Source organism: Leucopleurus acutus (genome assembly GCF_964270905.1).
Source record: "Leucopleurus acutus genome assembly, chromosome: 8".
In the NCBI taxonomy this organism is placed as follows: domain Eukaryota; kingdom Metazoa; phylum Chordata; class Mammalia; order Artiodactyla; family Delphinidae; genus Leucopleurus; species Leucopleurus acutus.
In genome coordinates this window covers 96,238,695-96,266,372 of record NC_139151.1, presented here as the reverse complement: position 1 = coordinate 96,266,372, position 27,678 = coordinate 96,238,695, and the positions used below count along the sequence as shown (strand labels likewise).

At 46.6% G+C, this 27,678-nt stretch overlaps 1 protein-coding gene across 3 annotated transcripts in view; it reads left to right on the top strand.

Moving 5' to 3' along the window:
• Positions 1–26,138, top strand: part of LRP4 (LDL receptor related protein 4) — a gene marked incomplete at both ends in the record, with an annotated part of 49,954 nt that extends 23,816 nt beyond the window's left edge. For 2 of the 3 annotated variants that reach the window (XM_082843871.1, XM_082843872.1), the window contains 22 exons: positions 318–526; positions 700–781; positions 1,563–1,668; positions 2,434–2,635; positions 4,302–4,491; positions 4,576–4,707; positions 5,637–5,777; positions 6,143–6,229; positions 6,337–6,508; positions 7,145–7,307; positions 7,430–7,655; positions 8,012–8,315; positions 9,678–9,896; positions 10,058–10,192; positions 11,050–11,158; positions 16,356–16,500; positions 16,770–16,883; positions 17,742–17,877; positions 20,411–20,478; positions 21,049–21,136; positions 22,923–23,064; positions 25,806–26,138. In XM_082843871.1, the coding sequence (XP_082699997.1) occupies positions 318–526; positions 700–781; positions 1,563–1,668; positions 2,434–2,635; positions 4,302–4,491; positions 4,576–4,707; positions 5,637–5,777; positions 6,143–6,229; positions 6,337–6,508; positions 7,145–7,307; positions 7,430–7,655; positions 8,012–8,315; positions 9,678–9,896; positions 10,058–10,192; positions 11,050–11,158; positions 16,356–16,500; positions 16,770–16,883; positions 17,742–17,877; positions 20,411–20,478; positions 21,049–21,136; positions 22,923–23,064; positions 25,806–26,138 (3,503 nt within the window). Of the gene's footprint in view, positions 1–317; positions 527–699; positions 782–1,562; positions 1,669–2,433; positions 2,636–4,301; positions 4,492–4,575; positions 4,708–5,636; positions 5,778–6,142; positions 6,230–6,336; positions 6,509–7,144; positions 7,308–7,429; positions 7,656–8,011; positions 8,316–9,677; positions 9,897–10,057; positions 10,193–11,049; positions 11,159–16,355; positions 16,501–16,769; positions 16,884–17,741; positions 17,878–20,410; positions 20,479–21,048; positions 21,137–22,922; positions 23,065–24,115; positions 24,161–25,805 lie in introns of those variants that run through there. The other variant, XM_082843873.1, reaches the window with a different exon arrangement.
• Between the last annotated feature and the right edge of the window lie 1,540 nt (positions 26,139–27,678).

Here is a 27,678-nt window from a genome sequence, read left to right as displayed (position 1 = left end):
AGTGACCTAGCCAGTACACCAGAGGAGCCTGAGCAAAGTAACAGGAGAGGCAAGCTGAGATGAAGCTGACAGACGCTTAAACAGGATGCACCTCTGGGCCCTGGTCGAGTCTACTTCCATTGGATCTTAAAGTCTGATTGTGCCAGCACGGGCTGCCCGATGCTCAAAGGGGGCCTGAGGTGTGAAGAGTAGGGGACAAAGGGCACCAGACCCCAGGAAGTGTGATTGAACCAGATGTCACACAGGTGAGCGTCTGTGTCTGTCATTGTTATTGGATTTAGAGCATTAAAAGAAGACCCCTTTCGGCCTTTGATCAGGTCTTGACAAGTTCCTGCTTTTTGCCCGAAGGATGGACATCCGTCGGATCAGCTTCGACACAGAGGACCTGTCCGATGATGTCATCCCACTGGCTGACGTGCGCAGTGCTGTGGCCCTTGACTGGGACTCCCGGGATGACCACGTGTACTGGACGGATGTCAGCACTGACACCATCAGCAGGGCCAAGTGGGATGGAACAGGACAGGAGGTAGGGCCCAGCGTGGGCCCAGGCCCTTGGGGAGGGCAGAGATTGAGGGATGGAATTCACCTTCTCCTGGGTAAGGGCTTCCCCTACCTTTGCCAGCCTGTGAATTGGTGGAGTTTGGGCCCCCGAGCTGGGGTGTAAGTCCAGTTGGTGACACAGCTTTGCTTCCTGCCTAGGTGGTAGTGGATACCAGTTTGGAGAGCCCGGCAGGCCTGGCCATTGATTGGGTCACCAACAAGCTGTACTGGACAGATGCAGGTATGTAGAGGGCAACTATGGCCTGGCTCTCTGGGATCCTCTTAGTTAAACCCCTGGCCTCGGGTACAAAGGGCCCAGTACCCCTCCTAGACCATTTCTGTCTTGACCTGAAGTCCTTGGTAGGTCAGGAGTGGTTGGGCTGCTGCAGAGCTGAAGTTAGCCGCTCACCTCTGAGGGTTGGGCCTTTGCTATTCAAGTGGCGGCTACTTCTGCTGTGCAGCTGATGCTTGAGAATGCTTTGCGTCATTTCAGATAAGGAACCTACGCCCTGTGGTTTTCCTTCCATTGCTGTCTTGGTAAAAGAGGCATTTTCTATTAGGCAGTTAAATGTGGGAGGTAAGGGGAATGCCTTAAACCAGAGCTATCAAAGTGTGGTTCCCAGCAGAATCAGCATCAGCATTACCTGGGAACTTGGTAGAAATGCAGATTCTTGGGCCCCACGTCAGACCTGCTGAATTGGAATCTTCGGGGGTTAGGTTCAGGAATCTCTACTTTCACAAGCTCTTCTGGTTTTTGTGCACACTAAAGTTTGAGAAGCATTGCCTTAAATTATAGGACAGAGTGGGTTGCTTGGGTTGAGGAAGCCTTACTCTTCCACGAAATGGAACTGATCACTTCCTTGAATTTCTTCTCGATATTCAATTCACTAAATATCCATTACGCATTTATCACAAAGTATTGCTTGAGCGTCTACGGCATGCCATGCTCTGTGCTGGGCATGGGAGGTAAGAGGGCGAATGACCAAGACTAGTTAATGTCTTTGCCCCTTACTTCTTGGTAGGGACAGACCGGATTGAAGTGGCCAACACGGATGGCAGCATGAGAACAGTACTCATCTGGGAAAACCTTGATCGTCCCCGGGACATCGTAGTGGAACCCATGGGCGGGTGAGCACCAGCCCCTTTGGAACAAGTTCCCCCCACCCCCAGATCTGAGTACTAGGGGGGAGTCTGGAGGTTAGAGAGAGTGGCTAGATCTCACGGGCACACCAAGGAAGCAAGAGCAGCTGTAGAAACCACAGAGCATCGTGACAACTCTGTCTCCTTCACGGACAAGGAAACCTTTTACATTTAAAATTTTTTTTCTTTTTCTGTTTTTTTGTTTGGTTGGTTGGCTTTTTGGTCTGCTTACCAAAGTAATCCATTGTGTTTTTTTTAAAAAAAAAAAAGTTTGTAGAAAGTGAAGATTCCCTATAATCTCACTCTCCAAAAATAACTGTGGTTAACAGCTTAGGGTATTTTTTCCAGATTTTCTTCTATGTGTACGCATACATGTAGCGGTGGAGGTGATGGTTTTGGTTTGACAACAATGGCATACTCTTCTGTAACTTGGGTTTTTACTTGGCTATATATCTTAGCTATCTTTCCATTTCATTATATAGATCTATTTTTTTCTTCTTGGTGGTTATATAGAATTCTGTTAAGTTGATATACCATAATTATTTAACCCATCCAGTCAAGGAAACATTTAAGATCCTCGGGTACTTTTTGATAGGGATGTGAGATACAAGACCAGAACCCAGAAGGGGGCTGGGAACTGAGGCAAGAGGCTGGGGTAGCTGTAGCAAGCAGAAACCCTCAAACCCTAGGAACCCTGAATCCCCACTGGGTATTAACTGGAAGGCTTGTAAGACCTCCCTTGCCTGTGCCCAGGTACATGTATTGGACGGACTGGGGTGCAAGCCCCAAGATTGAACGAGCTGGCATGGATGCCTCAGGTCGTCAGGTCATCATCTCTTCTAATCTGACGTGGCCTAATGGATTAGCCATTGACTATGGGTCCCAGCGGCTATACTGGGCTGATGCCGGCATGAAGACGATTGAATTTGCCGGACTGGATGGCAGCAAAAGGAAGGTAAGGGTGGTGCTAAGGCATCCTCCCACGGCCCTGACAGCCTCCAGGGTGGCGCTTCCTGGCTGGCAGCTAACAGGACCCAGGGAAGCCTAGGGGTGATCCAGCATGGTGCATTTGCTATTTCTCTGAAACTGCGGCTGTGCTCCAGAGCCCGGGGTCCCTGCTCCTTGATGAAGAAAGGAAACTAGGGATCATGTGGCTTGTGGGCTGAGGGTATAAATGCTTTCCTGATAACCATCAACACTAATGCTAATTAATCACTGGTTGCATATTGGGCCCATGACCTCTCTCTCTCTTTGTTTTGTTTATTTTGATATAATTTCAAACCTACAGACAAGTTGTAAGAATAGTCAAAAGAGGGCTTCCCTGGTGGCGCAATGGTTGAGAGTCCGCCTGCCGATGCAGGGGACATGGGTTCGTGCCCCGGTCCGGAAAGATCCCATATGCCGCGGAGCGGCTAGGCCCGTGAGCCATGGCCACTGAGCCTGCGTGTCCGGAGCCTGTGCTCCTCAGTGGGAGAGGCCACAACAGTGAGAGGCCCGCGTACCACAAAAAAAAAAAAAAAAAAAAAAAAGAATAGTAAAAAGAACCAATAACTAATATTTTGCCACATTGGTTTTTTTTTGATAGCAACTTTGAAGATAATTTTTTATTAATTTTTATTGGAGTATAGTTAGTTGCTTTACAATGTTGTGCTAGTTTCAGCTGTACAGCAAAGTGAACGTACTGTATAGCACAGGGAACTCTACTCAGTGCTTTGCCACATTGTTATATCATTCTTATTCTCTCTCTGTCCACACACACACACCACACAATTCTTCTGAACCATCTGAGATTAAATTGGAGACATCCTGCAGTTGAACCCATAATAGTCCAGTGCATATTTCCTAAGAATAAGAACATTGTCTTGCATAATCCCAATATAATGATCAATACCAGGAAATTTATCATTGATACAATATTACTATCTAATCACAGTCTATATTCAATTTCACCACCAATTGCCCTGATGATGTCCTTATAGCTTTTTTTTTTTCATTTTTCTTTTTTAGTCCAGGATCCGATCCCAGATCACAGTTGTTTTTAGTAATCATGTCTCTTTAATCTGGAACATTTCCTCAGCCTGTCTTTGTCTTTCCTGATCTTCGTATCTTTAAAGAGTAAATGCCAGTTATTTTGTAGAATGTCCCTCAGTTTGTCTGATGTTTCCTTATGATTAAGTTCAGATTATGCATTTGGGGCAGAAATACTATGATAAGTAAAGTTGTGTCCTGAGTTTTCAATGTGTCTTATCAGTAGCCACCGATGTCAGCTTGTCCCATCATTGTGATACCAACTTTGGTGGTACAGTTAAGGTGGTGTCCACTGTAAAGTTGCTATTTCTCCTTTTGTAATTAATAAGTAATTTGTGCAGAGACACTTTGAGATTATGTAAATAATACATGATCTTTTACAATCATCACGCAACCCTTGGAGCCAGGCACTGTCACGATCATATCACAGATTGGCTGACCAAGGCTCAGATTTTATAACCAGCTCTAGCTCAAGGTCACACAGCAGGTGGTACTGGCAGAGCTTCATCCTGCCTCCTCACCTGAGCCCTTGACCACTGCTCTGTACTGTCAGGACTTGCTGGGGCATGACACAAGTGCTGGGTCCCTGGCAGGTACTGATTGGAAGCCAGCTGCCCCACCCATTTGGGCTGACCCTCTATGGAGAGCGCATCTATTGGACTGACTGGCAGACCAAGAGTATTCAGAGTGCCGACCGGCTGACGGGACTGGACCGGGAGACCCTGCAGGAGAACTTGGAAAACCTCATGGACATCCATGTCTTCCACCGCCGGCGACCCCCAGGTAAGCAGCCCTTGGCCCACACTTGCTTCTCCTCTGCTTCCCTCTGCAATGGTCCTTCCCATTGACCCATTCCTCTCCACCCAGTGTCCACACCATGCGCTACGGAGAATGGCGGCTGCAGCCACCTGTGTCTTCGGTCCCCAAATCCAAGTGCCTTCAGCTGTACCTGCCCCACAGGCATCAACCTGATGCCTGATGGCAAGACCTGTTCACCAGGTAGGTCTAAGCATCACAGACCTAGATAGAGCCTCTCTGGGAGGAGCAGTGGCTCTCTTTCTTCCCTGCAAATGGACTCTGGTGTGGTCTGAGAAACCTAAGCTTCTAGAGGCTTAGGGGTGAGATGAAGCTTTTAGAAAAAAGAAGAGGTTCAGAGGAGCAGGTAGACAGGATTAGAAGCAGGATCCAACTAGGTCTCATGGTGTCTTCATGCATATTAGAAAAAGATGCTCCCTTCTCAGACACTTTACTTTTATCTGTTGGGAAATTGTCATAATATACTGGTTCGGTTAGAACAAGTCAGTTTTGTTCCTTCTGCCCAAAATCGGTATAGTAAATACTAGAACATATGATATCTACAATCGGATGGTACTTCCTTTGGAAATGGCACTTTTGTGAGTACACACAACCAGCACAACCTTCGTATAACCTTAATTGAAAGGTCTCAGAAGCAGGACCTGGCTGCCCAGATGGATGTTGAGGTTTCTCCCTAGGGGCTGCTGCATGGTAGGCTGCATTTGAACCCTAACTTCCTGGGGAATTAGAGCAAGAAAGGAGCTCTGAATTGTGCTTCTCAGGTTGTGGGTAAAGCCCTCCTTCACCTAACATGAAGTTTCTTAAACTTCATGGTAAAAGGTCTTTCAAAGAGATTCATTTTCATGATATTAATAAAGAGTGATGACTATGTATCAGACCCAATGCTAAGGGTTTTCTGTACATGATCTCTTTTATTCCTACAGCCACCCTGTTATTGTCCCCATTTTACAGATGATGAAAGTGAGCCTTAAACAATTTAAATAATGTGCCCAGGATCACAGAACTAGAAACTAATGGAGACAGGGCATGAACTTCAGTTTGCCTTACTCCAAATGTTCTTAATGGCTGTGCTAGGATGACTGTCCTCTTTTCTTCTCTCCCCACCTGGGCAGGCATGAACAGCTTCCTCATCTTTGCCAGGAGGATAGACATACGCATGGTCTCCTTGGACATCCCTTATTTTGCCGATGTGGTGGTACCAATCAACATTACCATGAAGAACACCATTGCCATTGGAGTGGATCCCCAGGAAGGTCTGTGTGGCCCTCCCTTCTCTCCTGGTCCACTGTCCCTGCCTTACAGCAACTGCTGCCCTTGCTTTCCCACCACCTTTGCCTCCTGGTAAGAGCCTGGGGGCTCCCCGTTCACTCTGGCATGACCCCTGCCCCATCTCTATAGCACTTTCTCTTTGGTTATGAGGGCATGGGGTTTGGGAGCCTTCCACTTCATCTCTGCCAAGAGCTATCCTGCTATGATATTTCTATATTTCCCTTGATATCCTCTGCTCAGGGGTATAGGGCTCTCTGACATGCCCTGGTGTCTCAGGGCATGTTAGCTGTGTGTGTTCCTTTGGGGGGCGGGGTGAAAGTCCAGGCTGAGCCAAGGCTTCCCTTTCCAGGAAAAGTGTACTGGTCAGACAGCACGCTGCACAGGATCAGCCGTGCCAATCTGGATGGCTCACAGCATGAGGACATCATCACCACAGGTGGGCCTTGCTCCCAGCCCAGGGACCACCTGTCTGGCTACAGAGCTGGGGGAGATATCCCATCTGTTTTAAGGCAGGAGCCAGTGTGCTGTCTTGACTTCCTGCAGGGCTGCAGACCACAGATGGGCTCGCAGTGGATGCCGTTGGCCGGAAAGTGTACTGGACAGACACGGGAACCAACCGGATTGAAGTGGGCAACCTGGATGGGTCCATGCGGAAGGTGTTGGTGTGGCAAAACCTTGACAGCCCCCGTGCCATTGTACTGTACCACGAGATGGGGTGAGAGCAGCTCTGTGGCTCCAGGCTGCGGGATGGGCTGGCTCAGCTGGGGCGAAGGATGGGGTGAAGGGGGGCAGTGGAGAGCAAGCATGCTTCAAAGGAGCACTGAGACTGACCTCTCTGGGGCACTTCCACTTCCTTGTGACTTCTTTCAGGGTGGCAGTATAGTGTAGAGGTTAAAAGCATGAACCTCGGAATCAGAAATCCAGGATTCAAATTTCTTCACCATTTATTAGCTGCGTCTGTCACTTTGGGTCCAATATTTAACCTCCCTGGTCCTCAGCTTCCTTGCCTTTAAAATGGAGCCGACAATGGAAATGCATGCCTGTGGACCTTGTGAGGATTAAGTGGGATAATGCATGGAAAGTACTTTTTTTTTAACTGTAAAAAACATAACATTAAATTTACCATCTTAACCATTTTGAAGTGTACAGTTCAGTAGTGTTAAGTATATTCACATTATTGTGAAACAGATCTCCAGAACTTTTTCATCTTGCAAATCTGAAATTCTGTATTCATTAAGCAACAACTCCCTTTTGTGCATGTAAATACTTTTCACAGTGTTTGGCATATTGTTAAGTACTCACAGTAGACAGGAACTGTGGAAATAACCAGCTAGTATTGTTTCTTGCCCAGGTTCATGTACTGGACAGACTGGGGGGAGAATGCCAAGTTAGAGCGGTCTGGAATGGATGGCTCAGACCGTACCGTGCTCATCAGCAACAACCTAGGGTGGCCCAATGGACTGACTGTGGACAAGGCCAGCTCCCAACTGCTCTGGGCTGATGCCCACACGGAGGTGAGGGTCCTGCTCCTGCTGCTTTGCAGAAGCCTGGGGATATGGGAGAGGCCTATCTGGAATCTCCGCTGAGGGCTCCCAGTCTTCTGATAGCCACCCCTCACCCTCTCCTTCCTCTACAGCGCATTGAGGCTGCTGATCTGAATGGTGCCAGTCGGCACACCCTGGTGTCACCTGTGCAGCACCCATACGGCCTCACCCTGCTCGACTCCTATATCTACTGGACCGACTGGCAGACCCGTAGCATCCACCGTGCCGACAAGGGTACTGGCAGCAATGTCATCCTGGTGAGGTCCAACCTGCCAGGCCTCATGGACATCCAGGCTGTGGACAGGGCACAGCCACTGGGTGAGAAGATCCCTAGGGCTGTAAGCCAGAGCCTCTGACTTCCTGGGGGTATCTCAATATCAGAGATATATCCAGAGCACAGAGATGCCTTTACAACCCGAGAGACAGGGACCTGCCTAAGCCCCCTTGCAGGATCAGGCTGTGTTCCCTCTGGGTATGGCTGGTACTGCAACAGCAGGGTGCTATCACCTTCAAAGGACTCCTGGAGACACCCCTGCTCCTTCTGCCTCTTCCCTGCCAGGCACCGAATCCTGTTATGTAGAATAGCAGACAATCAGGCACAAAAAACTAGGACCTTTATAAGATTCAGACCATATTCCAGGCTGGGTGTCAAAACTCGTGCTTCTCTTTCTCAGGTTTTAACAAGTGCAGCTCGAGAAATGGTGGCTGCTCTCACCTCTGCCTGCCTCGGCCCTCTGGCTTTTCCTGTGCCTGCCCCACTGGCATCCAGCTGAAGGGAGATGGGAAGACCTGTGACCCCTCTCCTGAGACCTACCTGCTCTTCTCCAGCCGCGGCTCCATCCGGCGTATCTCACTGGACACCAGCGACCACACAGATGTGCACGTGCCCGTTCCCGAGCTCAACAATGTCATCTCCCTGGATTATGACAGTGTGGATGGAAAGGTCTATTACACAGATGTGTTCCTGGATGTTATCAGGTATGAGGGTCCCCGAAACCTTCGGAAGACACAGACCTGCTTCTGACCTTTGATGGGTGAGGTTATGGTCTGTGTTGACCTCTAAATGGACTAAGTGATTCCGCAACTTGGATAGTGAGTTCTGACCCTGAACTGTATGCTTTATAGTGTTATCACTTACAGCAGAGTTTCAAACTTTTGTTTTCTTTTGTTTATTTAAAGATTAGGAAGTGTTTCAAGATTTTTTTTTTCTGGTCACGCCACTTGGCTTGTGGGATTTCCCAACCAGGGATTGTGTCCCCTGTGGTGGAAGTGCGGAGTTCTACCCACTGGACCGCCAGGGAATTTATCTATTTAAAGATTAATAGGGACTTCCTCGGTGGTCCAGTGGCTAAGACTCCACACTCCCAGTGCAGGGTGCCCAGGTTCGATCTCTGGTCGGAGAACTAGATCCCACACACATGCCGCAACTAAAAAAGATCCTGCATGCCGCAACTAAGACCCGGCGCAGCCAAATAAATAAATAAATATTAAACAAAAAAAGATTAATAGAAGCCCAGTATGTAAAACAAACAGATAGAGTCAGGCTGGGGACCCGGAGCTTTCTACCTCTACCATTGGGCTCTGCAGGAGCTCCAGTGATCCTCTAAGACTCATTGATCAGTTGGCCGTGTAGCCAAACCAAGTATCTGTATTATAATGCAGGAAGGCTGGCCAAATGCCAAGGCTTATGGTTATTTACAAGGTTGTGTTGGGTTTTGTTTTTTAATATTTTTTGTTTTATTTATTATTATTCCAGTTTTTTACCCCGACACAGCTGAGGAATGTGGTACCCTGTCACCAGTTAGAGGGTTTTACCATGGCAGAGATTCTCACATAGAAGAACAGGAGCATTCCCTTTTGTTCTCCCTGAGGGGTGTATTAGAATCTGGGAGCTGGTGGGCATATGTAGTTTACAAAAGTCCCCCGTGTATTTGTGACATGCCCCCCCCATCCTGAGGTTGAATTCCCTGGTGTAGGACTGCTATAAAAATGCACAGAAGATTTTGGAAAAATCTGCCCTTTCTCATAATCACTATCTAGCAATCCTTGTCTCCTCCTTAAGGTGTATGGGGTTTATTAACCTGTCTTTTGGCAAGACATGGGCCCAAATGCCCCCTACTTACAGAAGGAAACACTCTGTCCTCCCCATAATTTATTCAATTTGGCAGATACTTTGAATACCTACTGTGCTAGATGCTGAGGAATGTACTTATAAATACTTGGTCCCTGCCCCTATGGGGCTTACAGTGTAGTGGGAATCCAATTATGGGAACATGGATGAAAGGGGTATCAGCCTATTGCTGATCTGGTCAGTCATCCAACCCTGGGCTGTTCCCCAAGGCGAGCAGATCTGAATGGCAGCAACATGGAGACGGTGATCGGGCGTGGGCTGAAGACCACCGATGGGCTGGCAGTGGACTGGGTGGCCAGGAATCTGTATTGGACAGATACAGGCCGAAATACCATTGAAGCATCGAGGCTAGATGGTTCCTGCCGCAAAGTGCTGATTAACAACAGCCTGGATGAACCTCGGGCCATTGCCGTTTTCCCCAGGAAGGGGTAAGTTTTTTGGCCAGCAGAAAAGAGACCCAGGGAAGAAGGGCCTGATGAAGAGGCTCTTGAAAGATGCCTGTATATTAATGGTATCTGGTGTCCCTGTATTCTCTCGACCTCTGGATGCCATCTTCCCATGCCTTGCTGATGGCGCTCTTGTGTCCCAGGTACCTCTTCTGGACAGACTGGGGCCACATTGCCAAGATTGAACGGGCGAACTTGGATGGCTCTGAGCGGAAGGTCCTCATCAACACAGACCTGGGTTGGCCCAATGGCCTTACCCTGGACTATGATACCCGCAGGTGGGAATCCTGTCCCAGACAGCCTCCTGGAAATCAGGTGGGCAGAGGAGAGGATGGTTGAGATTGAAGTAGTGAAAACAAACAAGTAGAAAGCTCCTTGGTAGGTAGGGAAAAGCAAGCAGTGAGAAGAATGAGGGCACAAATTCTTGAGCAGGAGCAGGTGTTGCTGAATCCAGCACTCAACCCTCAGGTGGGGATTATCTGGTTTACATGTTTTTCATTTGAATGCTTTAGCAGAGCATGTCCTCCGGCTGGACCACAGATCCCACTACCCCCCCATCCAGTTAACCGATTCTTTGCATTTGTTGCTCTCCTGATCCCATCAGGTATTGGAATTTGCAACTCCTGATCTAGATTAAAAATACTGGAGGGCAGGAGAAGAGGGAGGAAGAGGCTCCAAAGCAGTCAATTCTCCTTTCTGCTCTCAGAAGAAGGGAAGGGAATCAAAGTCACCTGGAGAGTTGGACTGGAGGAGAGGAATGCCTTCTTCCGTTAACTTCACTGAGCTCTTTGTAGACTGAGTCTCTTCTTGAAGGGCGTTCACAAGAATTTGGGCTTTGATTCTTGGGTAGGAGTCAAAGGGTTATCAAGTCGTTGAAGATGAGACTGGGGGCTGGCTCCTCCGAAGTCACTAGATTTCTACCCTCCGCAGAACAGCCCTGGCCTCCCCACTTATGAGTCACCAACCAAGTTCTGCTCTTCAGCTTGGGGATTCCCAGTGACCTCTCATCAAGTCAACTTGACTGCTCACAGCACCTGCCAGTTCAGCTCAGGAGGGGACAGCTAGCTCCCTGAGGGCAGGGCTGGGCTACCTGGCAAGTGTCTTCAGCAGCTGCCTTTTCTCCTTTCCTTTACAGGATCTACTGGGTGGATGCCCATCTGGACCGGATTGAGAGCGCCGACCTCAGTGGGAAGCTCCGGCAGGTCTTGGTCAGCCACGTGTCGCACCCCTTTGCTCTCACTCAGGTACTGGCTCAGGAGAGAGGTAACTAAACCTCCTTGACAGGGGTGTTTCCTCGGGGTTCTGCATCAGCAGCCTCAGCCCCAGGTGCTACTGAACAGGTTTGCTATGGAAGCTCATTTTAGGGGTGATTCTTGTACACTGAAGCCTTGCCACTACGTGCCCTGCTGCTCCTGCTGTCCCATGTTCTAACATTCGAAGGAGTGGCTCTCAAACAGCTGTACGGAGTCAACTGTGGAATTTGTTAAAATGCATATTCCCGGGCACTGGATATAAAGAATCTGCCTCCTGAAGGTTGGGCAAGGAATATTCATTTTAACAAGTTCCCCAGCTGATCCCAATGCTGGGGTCCCAGCATGCAAGCTCAGGCAGCTTACTTTAGTGGGCAGAGGTGTGGAGTGGCTGAGAGCCAGAGTTTTGAGGCAGGTAGCCGGTCGGTAAGTGTTTACTGAGTGAGTACCTCGCATGAGCCAGCTCTGTGGGTTCAAGTTCTGCCTGTGTCATGAAGTGACTATGCAACTTTGACAAGACAGTGAACTTCTCTAAGCTTCACTTACTTATAAAATAAGTGAGTTTAATAATAGCATCGGGCTTCCCTGGTGGCACAGTGGTTGAGAGTCCGCCTGCCGATGCAGGGGACACGGGTTCATGCCCCAGTCCGGGAAGATCCCACACGCTGTGGAGCGGCTGGGCCCGTGAGCCATGGCCGCTGAGCCTGCGTGTCCGGAGCCTGTGCTCCGCAACAGGAGAGGCCACAACAGTGAGAGGCCCGCGTACCGCAAAAAACAAAAAACAAAAAATAATAGTATCCGCCTGAAATATACACAAAGCATTAGCAGAGTATCTGGCACTCAGTGCGTGTTATTTCTAATCATTTTATTTAGTATTAGCTGTCACTATTTTAGAGTTCTAACCCTGTATAATAATTCAAGAAAGGAAAAAAGGTATACCAAGCTTGGGGCCAAAACAGGGATTCTCAATCATTTAAAAATCTTTGTCCCTCGGGAGGAACACTCCCAAACTCATTCTACAAGGCTACCATCACCCTGATACCAAAACCAAAGATGTCACAAAAAAAGAAAACTATAGGCCAATATCTCTGATGAACATAGATGCAAAAATCCTCAACAAAATACTAGCAAACAGAATCCAATAGCACATGAAAAGGATCATACACCATGATCAAGTGGGGTTTATCCCAGGAATGCAAGGATTCTTCAATATATGCAAATCAATCAATGTGATACGGCTACTAACAAACTGAAGGATAAAAACCATATGATAATCTCAATGGATGCAGAAAAAGCTTTTGACAAAATTCAACACCCATTTATGATAAAACTCTCCAGAAAGTAGGCATAGAGGGAACCTACCTCAACACAATAAAGGCCATATATGACAAACCCACAGCCAACATCATTCTCAATGGTGAAGAGCTGAAACCATTTCCTCTAAGATCAGGAACAACACAAGGTTGCCCACTCTCACCACTATTATTCAACATAGTTTTGGAAGTTTTAGCCACAGCAATCAGAGAAGAAAAAGAAATAAAAGGAATCCAAATCGGAAAAGAAGAAGTAAAACTGTCACTGTTTGCAGATGACGTGATACTATACTTAGAGAATCCTAAAGATGCTACCAGAAAACTACTAGAGCTAATCAATGAATTTGGTAAAGTTGCAAGATACAAAATTAATGCACAGAAATCTCTTGCATTCCTATACACTAATGATGAAAAATCTGAAAGAGAAATTAAGGAAACACTCCCATTTACCACTGCAACAAAAAGAATAAAATACCTAGGAATAAACCTACCTAGACAAAAGACCTGTATGCAGAAAACTATGAGACACTGATGAGAGAACTTAAAGATGATACAAACAGATGTAGATATACCATGTTCTTGGATTGGAAGAATCAACATTGTGAAAATGACTGTACTACCCAAAGCAATCTACAGATTCAGTGCAATCCCCATCAAACTACCAATGGCATTTTTCACAGAACTAGAACAAAAAATGTCACAATTTGTATGGAAACACAAAAGACCCCGAATAGCCAAAACAATCTTGAGAAAGAAAAATGGAGCTGGAGGAATCAGGCTCCTGGGCTTCAGACTATACTACAAAGCTACAGTAATCAAGACAGTATGGTACTGGCACAAAAACAGAAATATAGATCAATGGAACAGGATAGAAAGCCCAGAGATAAACCCACGCACATATGGTCACCTTGTCTTTGATAAAGGAGGCAAGAGTATACAATGGAGAAAAGACAGCCTCTTCAATAAGTGGTGCTGGGAAAACTGGACAGCTACATGTAAAAGAATGAAATTAGAACACTTCCTGGACTTCCCTGGTGGCGCAGTGGTTAAGATTCCACCTGCCAACGCAGGGGACACGGGTTCAATCCCTGGTCCGGGAAGATCCCACATGCCGCGGAGCAGCTAAGCCCGTGTGCCACAACTACTGAGCCTGTGCTCTACAGCCTGCGAACCACAACTACTGAGCCCACGTGCCACAACTACTGAAGCCTGCGCACCTAGAGCCCGTGCTCTGCAACAAGAGAAGCCACCGCCATGAGAAGCCCGTGCACCGCAACGAAGAGTAGCCCCTGCTCAGCACAACTAGAGAAAGCCCATGCACAGCAACAAAGACCCAGTGCAGCCAAAAATCAATCAATAAATTAATATAAAAAAAACACTTCCTAACACCATACACAAAAATAAACTCAAAATGGATTAAAGACCTAAATGTAAGGCCAGACACTATAAAACTCTTAGAGGAAAACATAGGCAGAAAACTATGACTTAAATCAGAGCAAGATCCTTTTTGACCCACCTCCTAGAGTAAAAAAAATAAACAAATGGGACCTAATGTAACTTAAAAGCTTTTGCACAGCAAAGGAAACCATAAACAAGATGAAAAGACAACACTCAGAATGGGAGAAAATATTTGCAAACAAAGCAACTAACAAAGGATTAATCTCCAAAATATACAAGCAGCTCGTGCAGCTCAATATCAAAAAAACAAAAATCCAATCCAAAAATGGGTAGAAGACCTAAATAGACATTTCTCCAAAGAAGATATACAGATTGCCAACAAACACATGAAAAGATGCTCAACATCGCTAATCATTAGAGAAATTCAATTCAAAACTACAATGAGGTATCACCTCACACCCGTCAGAATGGCCATCATCAGAAAATCTACAAACAATAAATGCTGGAGAGGTTGTGGAGAAAGGGGAACCGTCTTGCACTGTTGGTGGGAATGTAAATTGATACAGCAACCATGGAGAACAGTATGGAATTTCCTTAAAAAACTAAAAATAGAACTACCATATGACCCTGCAATCCCACTACTGGGCATATACTCTGACAAAACCATAATTCAAAAAGACTCATGTATCACAATGTTCCTTGCAGCACTATTTACAATAGCCAGGACATGGAAGCAACCTAAGTGTCCATCGACAGATGAATGGATAAAGAAGATGTGGTAAATACACATGATGGAATATTACTCAGCCATAACAAGAAACGAACTTGAGTTATTTGTAGTGAGGTGGATGGACCTAGAGTCTGTCATACAGAGTGAAGTAAGTCAGAAAGAGAAAAACAAATACCGTATGCTAACACATATATATGGAATCTAAAAAAAAAAAAAATGGTTCTGATAAACCTAGGGGCAGGACAGGAATAAAGACGCAGACATAGAGAATGGACTTGAGGACACGGGGAGGGGGAAGGGTAAGCTGGGAGGAAGTAAGAGAGTAGCACTGACATACATACACTACCAAATGTAAAATAGATAGCTAGTGGGAAGCAGCTACGTGGCACAGGGAGATCAGCTCAGTGCTTTGCGACCACCTAGAGGGGTGGGATAAGGAGGGTGGGAGGGAGATGCAAGAGGGAGGGGATATGTATGGGGATATACATACGCATACAGCTGATTCACTTTGTTATACAGCAGAAACTAACACAACACTGTAAAGCAATTATACTCCAATAAAGATGTTAAAAAAATTCTTTGTCCCTCGGGCTTCCCTGGTGGCGCAGTGGTTAAGAATCTGCCTGCCAATGCAGGGGACACAGGTTTGAGCCCTGGTCCGGGAAGATCCCACATGCCGCGGAGCACCTAAGCCGGTGCACCACAACTACTGAGGCTGCGCTCTAGAGCCCGCGAGACACAACAACTGAGCCCACGTGCCACAACTACTGAAGCCCGCGTGCCTAGAGCCCATGCTTCACAAGAGAATCCACCGCAGTGAGAAGCCCACATACTGCAATGAAGAGTAGCCCCCGCTCACCTCAACTTGAGAAAGCCCACGCGCAGCAACGAAGACCCAATGCAGCCAAAAAAAAAAAAGGAATAAACAAAATAAGTAAATTTAAAAAAAAAAACAATTAAAAAAAATCTTTGTCCCTTTTTGACAAACATGCACTCTATCTGTATTCTGCATTGTATCCTACCGGCCAGTAAGATTTTGTCTGGCTTTACTTAATGATAGGCTTTTCCCCACCCCGTACTCCAAATGTAAAACTACAGGATTATATTGAATTTAGTTTTTCAATCGACAAGTTTCCCCTGAGGTTTCTGATGTATACTGCAGGGATGGGAGGGGAACCACCTACATTGCCCTTCCCCACCCCTGGTAGAGAATCTCAGGATCACTACATCAGAGGGCAGCTGCCTGCAGAAGTAACCAGAGGACTTGGGCCAGGGCTCTGAGTGATGGGCCCAGAAGAACAGGGACCTAGAACAACTGCCCCCACCCCGGGCACCGCAATTTACTCTTGTTTGCTAGGTACAGGAATTTATTTATTCACTGAGCCACTGGGTCAACTGACTGAGGACTAAGTGTTAGTGCTGGAAATTGAGAGATGAATGAACCACATTCTTGTTCTTGAAGAACTTAATCTGGCAGGACAGATAGACATGTAAACAAATGACCATAGAGCGTCGAAACTCACCTGTGGAAGTGAGGACAAGCTCAGAGCAGCATGGAGAAAATGGTGAATGCTCTATGGATTGGGGGAGATTTCCTGGATAATGTCATATTTGGGGATGCACAGGAGCTGACATGGATAAGGGAAGAAGAGGGCATTTGGACAGAGGGAACACACGGGCTGAGGCACGGAAGCTGTACCAGGGTCTGCCTATTAATAGTTACTCTTTTTGGGGTTTCCCTATTGAGTAGCAGGACAGGTGGATCTACTGGACAGACTGGCAGACCAAGTCAATCCAGCGTGTTGACAAGTACTCAGGCCGGAACAAGGAGACGGTGTTGGCGAATGTGGAGGGACTCATGGATATCATCGTGGTTTCCCCTCAGCGGCAGACAGGTGGACTCCAGGGTCCTGAGCCTGCTTCCTTACCATTGGTGGGGTTGGTTGGTCACCCTGAGGACTGTTAATAACCAAGACAGAGCCACAGGAGAGCCTTTTGGTTCACATCTTAAGTTCTTAGACCTTTCAGCCCCTGTCGTTATACCCCTCCTGCCCCACGGTCCCTGGGAGTAAGGTAGCCCCAAATCTCCTCCTTTTTGAGAAGTGTCAAATTAGGAGACTTGATTCTGCCCCAGGCCAGACATTCACACCTGCTTTGCCCCCAGGGACCAATGCCTGTGGTGTGAACAACGGCGGCTGCACCCACCTCTGCTTTGCCAGAGCCTCAGACTTTGTATGTGCCTGTCCTGACGAGCCTGATGGCCGGCCCTGCTCCCTTGGTGAGTTGGACTAATTGGCCTCCTGGAACAGCAGAGCCCTTGGAAGGGCAGGGGATCAGCAGCCTCAGCTTTGTCCTTCTGGGTGAGATTTCCCCTCAGGGGTTCTTACAGCAGAGTGACTGGGAGCAATGGGTTTGAGCTTTGGGATGGTACAGACCCAGGTTTGTCTGGCTTCTGGCATTTACTAGGATGGAAATCAGGTCTCCTGATTCCCTGATCCCTACTGTGACCTGTGCATTATCCTCTCTTCCTGCCCTTTGTGGGCCAGCTAGCCCATCCGGAGCTATTAATATTGGAAACTGGGACTTCCCTGGTGGCGCAGTGGTTAAGAATCTGCCTGCCAACGCAGGGGACACGGGTTCGAGCCCTGGTCCGGGAAGATCCCACATGCCGTGGAGCACCCAAGCCCGTGTACCACAACTACTGAGCCTGCGCTCTAGAGCCCGTGAAGCACAACTACTGAGCCCGTGAGGCACAACTACTGAGCCCACGTGCCACAACTACTGAAGCCCGCGTGCCTAGAGCCCATGCTCTGAAACAAGAGAAGCCACTGCAATGAGAAGCTCGCGCACCACAATGCAGAGTAGTCCCCACTCGCCACAACTAGAGAAAGCCTGTGAGCAGCAACAAAGACTCAACGCAGCCAAATAAATAAATAAAATAAATAAATTTATTAAAAAATATATATTGGAAACCAAATCCTTTTTATGTACAGTATTAAGAAGGACATCTAACAGGGGTGCCTAGGATCAGGGCAGCTAAAAAATTGCTTTATCAAGTTCTCCACATGCTACTCTTGGACCATATGTAGATATTTGTGGCTCCAGTGATCCACTCCAGTCCTTGTTTTCTCTCCAGTACCTGGCCTGGTGCCCCCAGCTCCCAGGGCTACCAGCGTAAGTGAAAGGAGCCCCGTGCTACCCAACACACTACCGACGACCTTGCGTTCTTCTACCAGCTGGACCCGCACATCTCTGGAGGAGGTGGAAGGGAGGTAAGTGGGTCAGTATGGAATTGGGGGCTCTTTGATTCAAATCGCCATGCCCTGCCAGCAGAAGACCGTAGGCCCAGCTTGATGATTCTGGCAGATGGGAGGTAGATCACATCATTAGCCACCTGTCCCTGCTACTTGGAACTGGAGATGATATTTAGACTTGCAGGTTGTTGCAAGTAATTCTTTTTTTTAGCTCTGAAGGCAAGAAGCTTTAAGACGAGCTTTAGAAAGAAATCACTCAGGAGGAGTTTCTGCCCGGCATTCCTCCTTCTTCCTTTCTTTCAGTGACATTGCTCTCACAGAACAAGTTTAGCACGTGGTCTTGTCCTACAGTTTACTTAGAAGCCACTAAGTCATAGTGGTCTCTGGGCTGTGGCTTTTTAACTTGGGACATCCCCAGGGATGTGATGGCCTTAGTTTATAATGACCTGTAACACTCAAACGCACATGCATGTATGTGCATGTGTACACACACAGACACACACACACACACCCCGTTATTAAATAAGCAAGCATAACCATGAACGGCTCTCAAATTAAGTGTAAAACATTATATTTCATTAGACTGAAGGTGCTGTCAATTTAAAATGCATCCTGATTTGAGAGATTAAATTGAAAAAATGACCAACAGCAACTGTGAGATGCCATTCATTGTAAGACACAGTCCTATCTCAGAGATATTAGAATATAGAAAAAATGCACATCTTAAAATTGATGAAATATCATGTTATATTCCATTTAGAGAAAGTCTTATAAATATGTTTTTTATTTACACTTTGCAAAAAAATCATCTGAAAATACAGATAGGAGTAAAAAAGAAATAAGTACTCATGTGTAATTACCTTTAGTGTTTTTTCTGATTTGATATATGTGTATATTGTGAAATGGTTACCACAGTAAGTCCAGTTAACATCCATCACCACACATATATACATTTTTTTTCTTATAATGAAAACTTTTAAAATCTACTCTCTTAGCAACTTTCAGACATACAATATTGTTAACTATAGTCACTATGATGTCCATTACATCCCCAGGACTTAACTTATCTTATAACTGGAAGTTTGAGCCTTTTGACCATCTTCACTCATTTTGTCCACCCCCAACCTCTGGCAACTGCCAATCTGTATGGTATCAATTTATCTATGAGTTGTTTTTTTTTTTCTTTTTCAGATTCCACATATAAGTGATATCATATAGTATTTGTCTTTCTCTGTCTGACTTATTTTACTTAGCAGAATGTCCTTTTTCATGGCTGAATAGTGTTCCACTGTATACCTATACCACATTTTCTTTATCCATTCATCCACTGATGGACGCTTAGGTGGTTTCCATGTTTTGGCTCTTGTAAATAATTCTACATTGAACATGGGGGTGCAGATATCTTTTTGAGACAGTGATTTCATTTCCTACTCTTACTATACTGATGTCTATCTTCCCAGGCATTTTTCTATTAGAACATTTTTCATTGTAATATTATTTTTAATATCAACAGTAGCTTAAAAGATAATTAACACGTGATTTCAATTCTGAAGGCAGAAACATAGTAATAATTCCAAATAAGACCACTAGACTCACGTCCCTAAAATGATAAGATTTGTACATGATCAAACTTATTCTATATGCCCCATTTTCTCGTTAGAAGAGTTTATATAGAAAAGCAAACAGATATAAACGTGTACCTTTCTCACTAAATTTTAAGCACAATCATTATTAATTTGATTTTATTCAGGTTTATTTAGAAAACTTTTGAACCCTACTCAGATATTTTCTTCCTATCAGAGTTGTAGCTGAAGACTCAGTACATCTTGGTTTCGGATGCTCCTGCAGGTAGCTCTTCTCTAAACTTTTAGGACATGTCTTTACTTGCCAGCTCATAACGTGCCACAAAGGAGTTACCGTCTCAGCATTTCAAGTTAGTTATCCAAGCCCTCCCCCTGGATGTCTTGCATATTCCCTTGTGAAAGAATGAAGGAAAGAAAAACAATATATTTTTTTAAGTCTCTCTAGACCTTGTGATAATCTTGATCCAATCCAAGGTTTGCTTGGCTGGTAGCTTAATAAAGTCTGCTATTGATGTCCTTAGTATTCTTTCAGCTTACTCCCAAACCTGCTTCTCCTTTTTGAAGAATCCTCTTTAAAGAGTACATATTTTAGGGAATTCCCTGGTGGTCTAGTGGTTGGGACTCCACGCTTTCACTGCCGAGGGCCTGGGTTCAATCCCTGGTCAGGAAGCTGGGATCCCACAAGCTGCACGGCCAAAAACAACAACAAAAAAGAGTACACATTTTAAAACACATTTAAACATGATATAGCATCTTGAAGACAGTGGCTCATGCTGATTTCTCTGTATTTTCTTGTCCTGCCCTCTCCTTGCTTCTGCTATCTCCTGTCTGGTATAGTCTCATATCTGAAAGCCCCACTCCCAGGCCTTTAGCCCTGTCCTTCACAGGACTGTCCCCATTTCCTGGCAGAAGGCAAGATCTTTGTTGAATATAAGTAGCCTTCACATTCAGTTTTCTCTGCCCCACAGATGCTCTGAAAAGGATGCCCGGCTGGGCCTCTGCACGTATTCCAATGAGGCCGTACCTGCTGCTTCAGGTAAGCCCTCAGTGCCCAACTGTTTTGAAAAACAAGATGTAAGGAATCTAAGTCTCCATTGATATCTTGCAGAACCTTCATGGGGACTCTTTGGGGTTGATGAACCCTTTTCTTAGACTAAATCCATAGAAAGAATAACCATAATAGCTGCCACTTATGGAGTGCTTTCTGTACGCTAGGCACTTGTTAAGCCATATTTATGTGCGCATGCGTGTATGTATATGTATTTGTATGTACACACTCACCTTCAATCTCCACCAGCCCTATGAGCAATTTATTATTTACATTTAACTGATGAGAAAACACAGGCTTAGAAGTTAAGCATCTTGCTTTAAGTCACACAGCTAGTAAGTAGTGGAAGTGGGATTAGAGATGCTGACATAGTGATAGGTTTCTTCTCAGCCCCCTCCCCCCTCCCGCTGTGGCCTCTTCTCTGAGAAGGAGGCCCCTAGCCATCCTCAGATGGTATGGGATGCAACAGCTACAAAAGGAGCCCTACATCTTCCCACCCCTCACACCAGCTAGAAGATTGTCGGGGGTCCCCACCAAGCGTCCCTCTGCTCTTCCTAGGGGAAGGACTTCATGTCAGCTATGTCATCGGTGGACTCCTCAGCATTCTGCTTATTCTGGTGGTGATCGCGGCTTTGATGCTGTACAGGTAATCTCAGCCCCACTGCAGTGGCTGTATGTTTGCTGTATGTCCCATTAGCACGTTTGGGACCTCCTGAAGTTGACAGCTCACTGATTCCACCTATGACCAGCCTCATTTCAAGGTTGGGTCCCTGGTCAGAGCAGCAGAAGGGAAGGGCAGAAACCTGAATGTGTACCCTTCTTCCCCAGTCACAGCCCAAGCAGTTTCCTCATTTCATGACCACAGAAACGCTTGGTATTTTCCTTATAGACTAGGATACTAAGGACACAGAGGGTGTTACCCAAGTTCACACAGCAAGAGGCAAAGCTGGTACTGACTCTAGCATCTTTGCTTTTACCACCACTCTACACTACCTCAAACCACTGAAGGTGGAAATGATCTTCTCTTCACACAAACACAACTCTTTACTACAATGTGGGGTGATAGATACATCATTGCTCAGTAGGGATCATCCTGGGAAGGTGGAATGTGTAGTATTCAATTTAGAATCTTCCTTTTATGACCCTCTCTGTATATATTTTCTCCTAAATGCTTTATATGCAGCTTGCAGCAAAAATGTCAGGATTTTGCTGCTATTGCAGCAGCTTCTACTAACAACAACAACAATAATAGTAACACCTACCACTTAATGAATATGTATCAATGTCACAACCCTTGTAATACAGGTATTATTATTCCTCACTTTACAGATGGGGATCTAAGGTTCAGAAAGTTTAGATTATGTCCACCAATACCCCAGTCAGTAAGTAACAGAAGTGGCATTGAAACGTAGGTCTGTTTTGACTCTAAAGCTCAGTGTATTTGTTATCTATTGCTGTATAACAAATTACCCTGAAACTTAGCAACTTAAAATGACAACCACTGATTATCTCACAGTTTCTGTGGATCAGAAATCTAGATGCAGGGACTTCCCTGGTGGCACAGTGGTTAAGAATCCGCCTGCCAATGCAGGGAACACAGGTTCAAGCCCTGGTCCGGGAAGATGCCACATGCCGCGGAGCAACTAAGCCCGTGTGCCACAACTACTGAGCCTGCGAGCCACAACTACTGAAGCCCACGCGCCACAACTACTGAAGCCCGTGCGCCTAGAGCCCGTGCTCCACAACAAGAGAAGCCACCACCAACAAGAAGCCCATGCACCACAATGAAGAGTAGCCCCCACTCACCACAACTAGAGAAAGCCCACATACAGCAACGAAGACGCAATGCAGCCAAAAATAATAAACAAATAAAAATTAAAAAAAAAAAAGAAATCTAGATGCAGATTAGCTGGGTGCCTCTGCCTCAAGGTGTCTTACAAGGCAGCAATCCAGGTATCAGCCAGAGTTGTGGTCTTATCTCGAGGCTTGACTGGGGAAGGATTCCCTTCCAAGCACAGGATTCAGTTCCTCGCAGGCTGTTGGCTAGAGGCCTCCCTCAGCAGTTTGTTGCCTTGTGGGCCTTTCCATAGGACAGCTTTCAACATGGCAGCTTGCTTCCCCTAGAGCAAGAGTAAGAGAGAGCGGAGGGAGGGAGGGAGAGAGGGCAAACTAAGATAGAAACCAGTTTCCTTGTTAGGAGTTTCCTTGTAACCTAATCTAGTATCCCTCACTTTTGCATGTTCTGTTCATTAGAAGAGAGCCACCAGATCCAGCCCACACTCACGGGTCAGGAATTCAGAAGGTGTGAGTACCAGGAGGCAGGGACCACTGGGCCCTCTTAGAGGCTGCCTGCCACAACTTGGGTTACAGCTTCCCCAGATATTATCCCCATACAGATCTGAACTAATTTCTCATCACTTTTTCTCCTAAAGACACAAAAAATCCAAGTTAACTGATCCTGCAATGGGGAACCTGACCTACAGCAACCCTTCCTACCGAACTTCCACTCAGGAAGTGAAAATTGAAGCAATCCCCAAACCAGCCATGTACAATCAACTGTGCTATAAGAAAGAGGTAAAAATTAAAATTTATGTCCAAGAGTTTGTTTTTGGAGGGCGGGGGTGGATTATACTCCAGTTGCCTGAGTAGATCAGTAAGGGATGCTGGGTAGTCCATCTGCCATTTTGGAAGTTATAGTGAACAGAAGAATGGGATGTGATTCGGGTTTCTGGAGAGGTCTATAACTTCTGAGGGACCAGCTTGAGGGGCCCTAGTGAGAGTAAGGTTAGAAAGCAGATCCCAGAAGGTTTAGGTCTGAAAGCATGTGAGTGTGCACCTCCCTGCCAGGAGATATTTTCCCAGGCTCAGGGGTTCCTTCCCTCCTGGAGCTGTCATTCCCCAGCAGTGAGGCTGTCCCCCTCTGAAATAACCCCAAACTCCTAGGAAACACCAAAACACCCAAGAGCTCCTGGACTCTCCCTTTCTAACCTCTGATCCAAGCTTTTGGCACCTGTGGTTGGGAATGGCTGGAGTTCTGCTATTCTTCCTCTTATCACATAATCTAGAGGGATTTCTCTAGAATTCTGAAAGTTTATATGTTTTTGTTCTTTTAACTCCTTTGTTGCTGCAGTGAAAATGTATTTGCTAAATGTTTAGGCATGAAGAATAGTCCCGTTTTGACTAGGGAATATAGCCTGGGACTTAGATTTTCCTAGTCTGATATGACCCTTGTTTTTTTCTAAAATCCTGTAACCCTTCATTAGAAATTATCCCTTATGAGACCTAACCCATCTACTCTCTTGGCCTGTCTAGCACAGTCAAAGCCAGTCCTCACACCTATAGGGCATAATGAATATACTTCATACAATAATCATGTGATTTCAGGATCCATGAATTTCCCTATTAAAACAAAGCATCCACTACAAGCCAACACAGAAGCTGCAGGGATAGCTTGCAGATTTAGGGATGGTAGACCCCTTCTCTCTGAATATCTTTGAGAGAAAGACTCTTGAAGCTTCTTGGGTTCCTGGAGTGTCTGATGCCCCAGAAAAGAACCCCAATGAGGGCCCTAGGTTAGAAATTAAAATCATGTGACTCTTTCTCCTGTTGTATGCTTTTTCCTCAGCAGCTCTTTCACCCCTCTGATAGTCTTTCACCCTTTCTCTTCTGATTTCCTCTTGATTTCAGGTACCTGTTGCTGTGTGTTTGTAGAGGGCGTGGTATCACCCAAATTGCTAGTGCCACGTCACCCACATCTCCCTGACTTACCCCACGTGTCTCTGTGATGAAGACACTGAGTGGTCTGCATCTTGTCTGACACTAATTCAGCTTGGAGGGTGTGCTGGCTGACTGGGCATGTGTGTGCATGCCTTGATCAAGGGAGCTGTCCCTCCCAGAGGGCAGGGACCATATTTTATATTGTTTAATCATCAAAGTATCCTGCTTATTGAAGGGAAGGGGCTCAATAAATAACTGTGGAACTGAACTGTTACTAAAGTAGAGCAGCAGTTGCAGGGCTCTTGGCAGGAACACCATCCCAGGGACAGAGCCCAAGCCATGGCCCATTTTCTCTTGGCGGTGGCGGCATGTTGGTTGGTATCCCCCAGAAACCAGGAGTACGGCTACCCCTTGAGGAATCCATAAAGGGAGAAGCCTGAGTGGAACTTAAGGCTGTCCTTGGAACGATCGCAGGTTGCTTGGAAATGGCCCTGAGGCTCCTGGGAGTAGAGCCAGAATAACCTCCCACAAAAGCTTATAGGTTACAGTACCCCCAGTGGATTGACAGAACTCAAGTAAGAGGGTTTTCTAGAGCCCTCCTGTCTTACCTTCTAAAACTTTTCTTCTTAAGAAAGTTAGAAAGAAGAGAATTAAGAATAAAATAGCAGGGGCTTCCCTGGTGGCGCAGTGGTTGAGAGTCCACCTGTCAATGCAGGGGACCCGGGTTTGTGCCCCGGTCCGGGAAGATCCCACATGCCGCGGAGCTGCTGGGCCCGTGAGCCATGGCCGCTGAGCCTGCGCGTCCGGAGCCTGTGCTCCGCAACGGGAGGGGCCACAACAGTAAGAGGCCCGCGTACCGCCAAAAAAAAAAAAAAAAAAAAAAAAAAAACAAGAATAAAATAGCACATGAAACTGTATTCAGTATCTTATAAGAAGCTATAATGGAAAAGAATCTGACCATATATGTGTATATATATATATATATATATAACTGAATCACTTTGCTGTACACCAGAAACTAACATTGTAAATCAACTATACTTCAAAAAAAAAAAGGAATAGCACCAAAGTAGTTTAAAATCTTGAATAAATGCACATTTAGTTGCTTTTGTCAATTGCTTCTGATCATGTATATTAGCATGCTGTCCCATTAATATACCCCATTAGCAATGTAATAATAGCTAACACGATCTAGTGCATGTTATGCGTCAGGCACCTACTAATTGCATTGCGTGGATTGCCTCATTTAACTCTCACAGCCATTGGTTATGAGGTACAGACACTGTTACTCTAAAGAGGTGAGCCTGAGTTTGGGAGATGTTCAGTAATTTGCCTGAGGTGATGTAGCCAGTGAGTGGCTCACGGAAGTCACGGTTCTCCCTCCTCCCTGTATGATAATGGTAATAATCATCACAGCTGCTCCTTTCCTTTTAGGCTCAGCCTCATACATTTGCTCTGATTAAATTTCCCCATTTGTTTGTGGGATTTTTGCGCTCTTCATGCCCACTCTTAGCCCATCCACTTCCTTTCTAAGTTCGTCATGAGATCCTTTACAGAGAGCCAACCAACTGACCGTGTCTCTCCACTCCCCACCCTAGGGTGGACCTGACCATAACTACACCAAGGAGAAGGTCAAGATTGTAGAGGGGATCTGCCTCCTGTCTGGGGACGATGCTGAGTGGGATGACCTCAAGCAACTGCGCAGCTCCCGAGGGGGCCTCCTTCGGGATCATGTATGCATGAAGACAGACACCGTGTCCATCCAGGCCAGCTCTGGCTCCCTGGATGACATGGAGACGGAGCAGCTGTTGCAGGAAGAGCAGTCTGAGTGCAGCAGCGTCCATACCGCAGCCACTCCTGAAAGACGGGGCTCCCTGCCAGACACAGGCTGGAGACACGAACGCAAGCTCTCCTCAGAGAGCCAAGTCTAAACGCCCATGTTCCCTTCCCTTCCTACCTGCTCCTTCTCCTTGGTGGGCTTCAGTCCCTGAGCTCGCTTATACAGCAGGCCCCTATCCTGTGTGCTCGTCCTGCGCCGCCTCCTCCCACCTCGTAACTGCTCCCAAGCCCTCCACTGGAGCTGTTTCCACCTGGGTTCGTAACTACCTATGCACAAGAAATGATGGGGCATCCTGAGAATTTAGACCTGGATTTTACCACGAACCTCACCTCATGCACGCCATCCTGAGCCCCCTTGAAACCAGGCTCAGTAATGATTCCTCGTCAGTACAGAGCTCCACCTCCCCTTCCCCTGGCACCCTCAGTGCCTGCCCCCCAAGAGCTGATGATCCAGGACTGCACTCGCTCCATCAGAGCTGGCCTGACCGCATCTCTGAGGGAACTTGCTGACCGGGGGGCTGGGGCGGGGGGGTGGGGGGTCATGGGTAAAGAGAGAGATGAAGGATAGAGGCTGAGAGAAGGAGGAGTCAGCCCAGCTGGCATGGGCATCTGGAAAACCTCCAGCCTCGAGTGCACTGGCAACATGAAAAAGCTTTTAAGGGTGATTGGGCCTGGGTGTCCTCTCCACTGCTGGCCATGGATATTATTCTTGCCCTGACAGTTGTTGTTTCTTCAGCTGCAGATACTGATGAGGTCTGGGTATGGCTCAAGCTGTTCTTCCTCCTGCGAGAATGTCTGGAGCCTTTTCTACCTTCAGATGACTGGGGGGGTCTCTATCACATGGCCGCTGGCTAATATGAATTCCCTCCTGCTGCCTCTAGCTTGTGAGCCGGTGTCTTGAATGCGTGTGGGACCCTCAGGGGTGGGTCTCTGCAGTGTCTGAGAAGCACTGCTTAGACCAATCTTAGCACATCCCCTGAACTATAATGTTCTGCCACTTTCTCCTTCCTCATTCTCTGGGATTCTGAGCACAGAGATCCTGAAGCAACTCTCCAAAGAAGGGCCAGAAGTTTTCACACATGGTCAGGAAGAGTGATTGGTTTAGAGACTTGAGGCACCCAGGGCTTAAAGGGAAGTATCCATGAAGCTGAGCCTCCTGTGTTCTCTCTCAGGTGCTCAGGGACCTAAGTGAGTAGACAGAGCCTGCGGCTGTGGGTGGTGAAGTTCCCATTCCGACTCTTCCCAGCTAAGTGACTCCCTTTTCATGCTGAGGTGCCATCACTTGGTTCATGCTTATTCACACAAAAGGCATGTGTGTCACACTAGTGTCGGGGGAGTTGAGACTTTTTACTGTCCTAAAACTTCTACCTAGCTCTTCTTTTTTGGGGAGGAGGGGAGGTGCCTAATTTGCTTTTTCTGACCTAGCCTTGTAGGCACGTATGGTGAAGAGGCCTAAATAAAGATGCAGAGTGGGGGGCAAGGAGTAGGAAGGTAGAGAGAACCACTGAGGAAGCCCTTTCAGCCCAGGGCAGATCCAGACCTCTTTCACCCGGGGATCAAAAGCAACAACAGGAACTGAGAATGGAGTGGGGGTGCTTCAAGGGGAAGTTTCCAGATTTGAAACACGTCCAG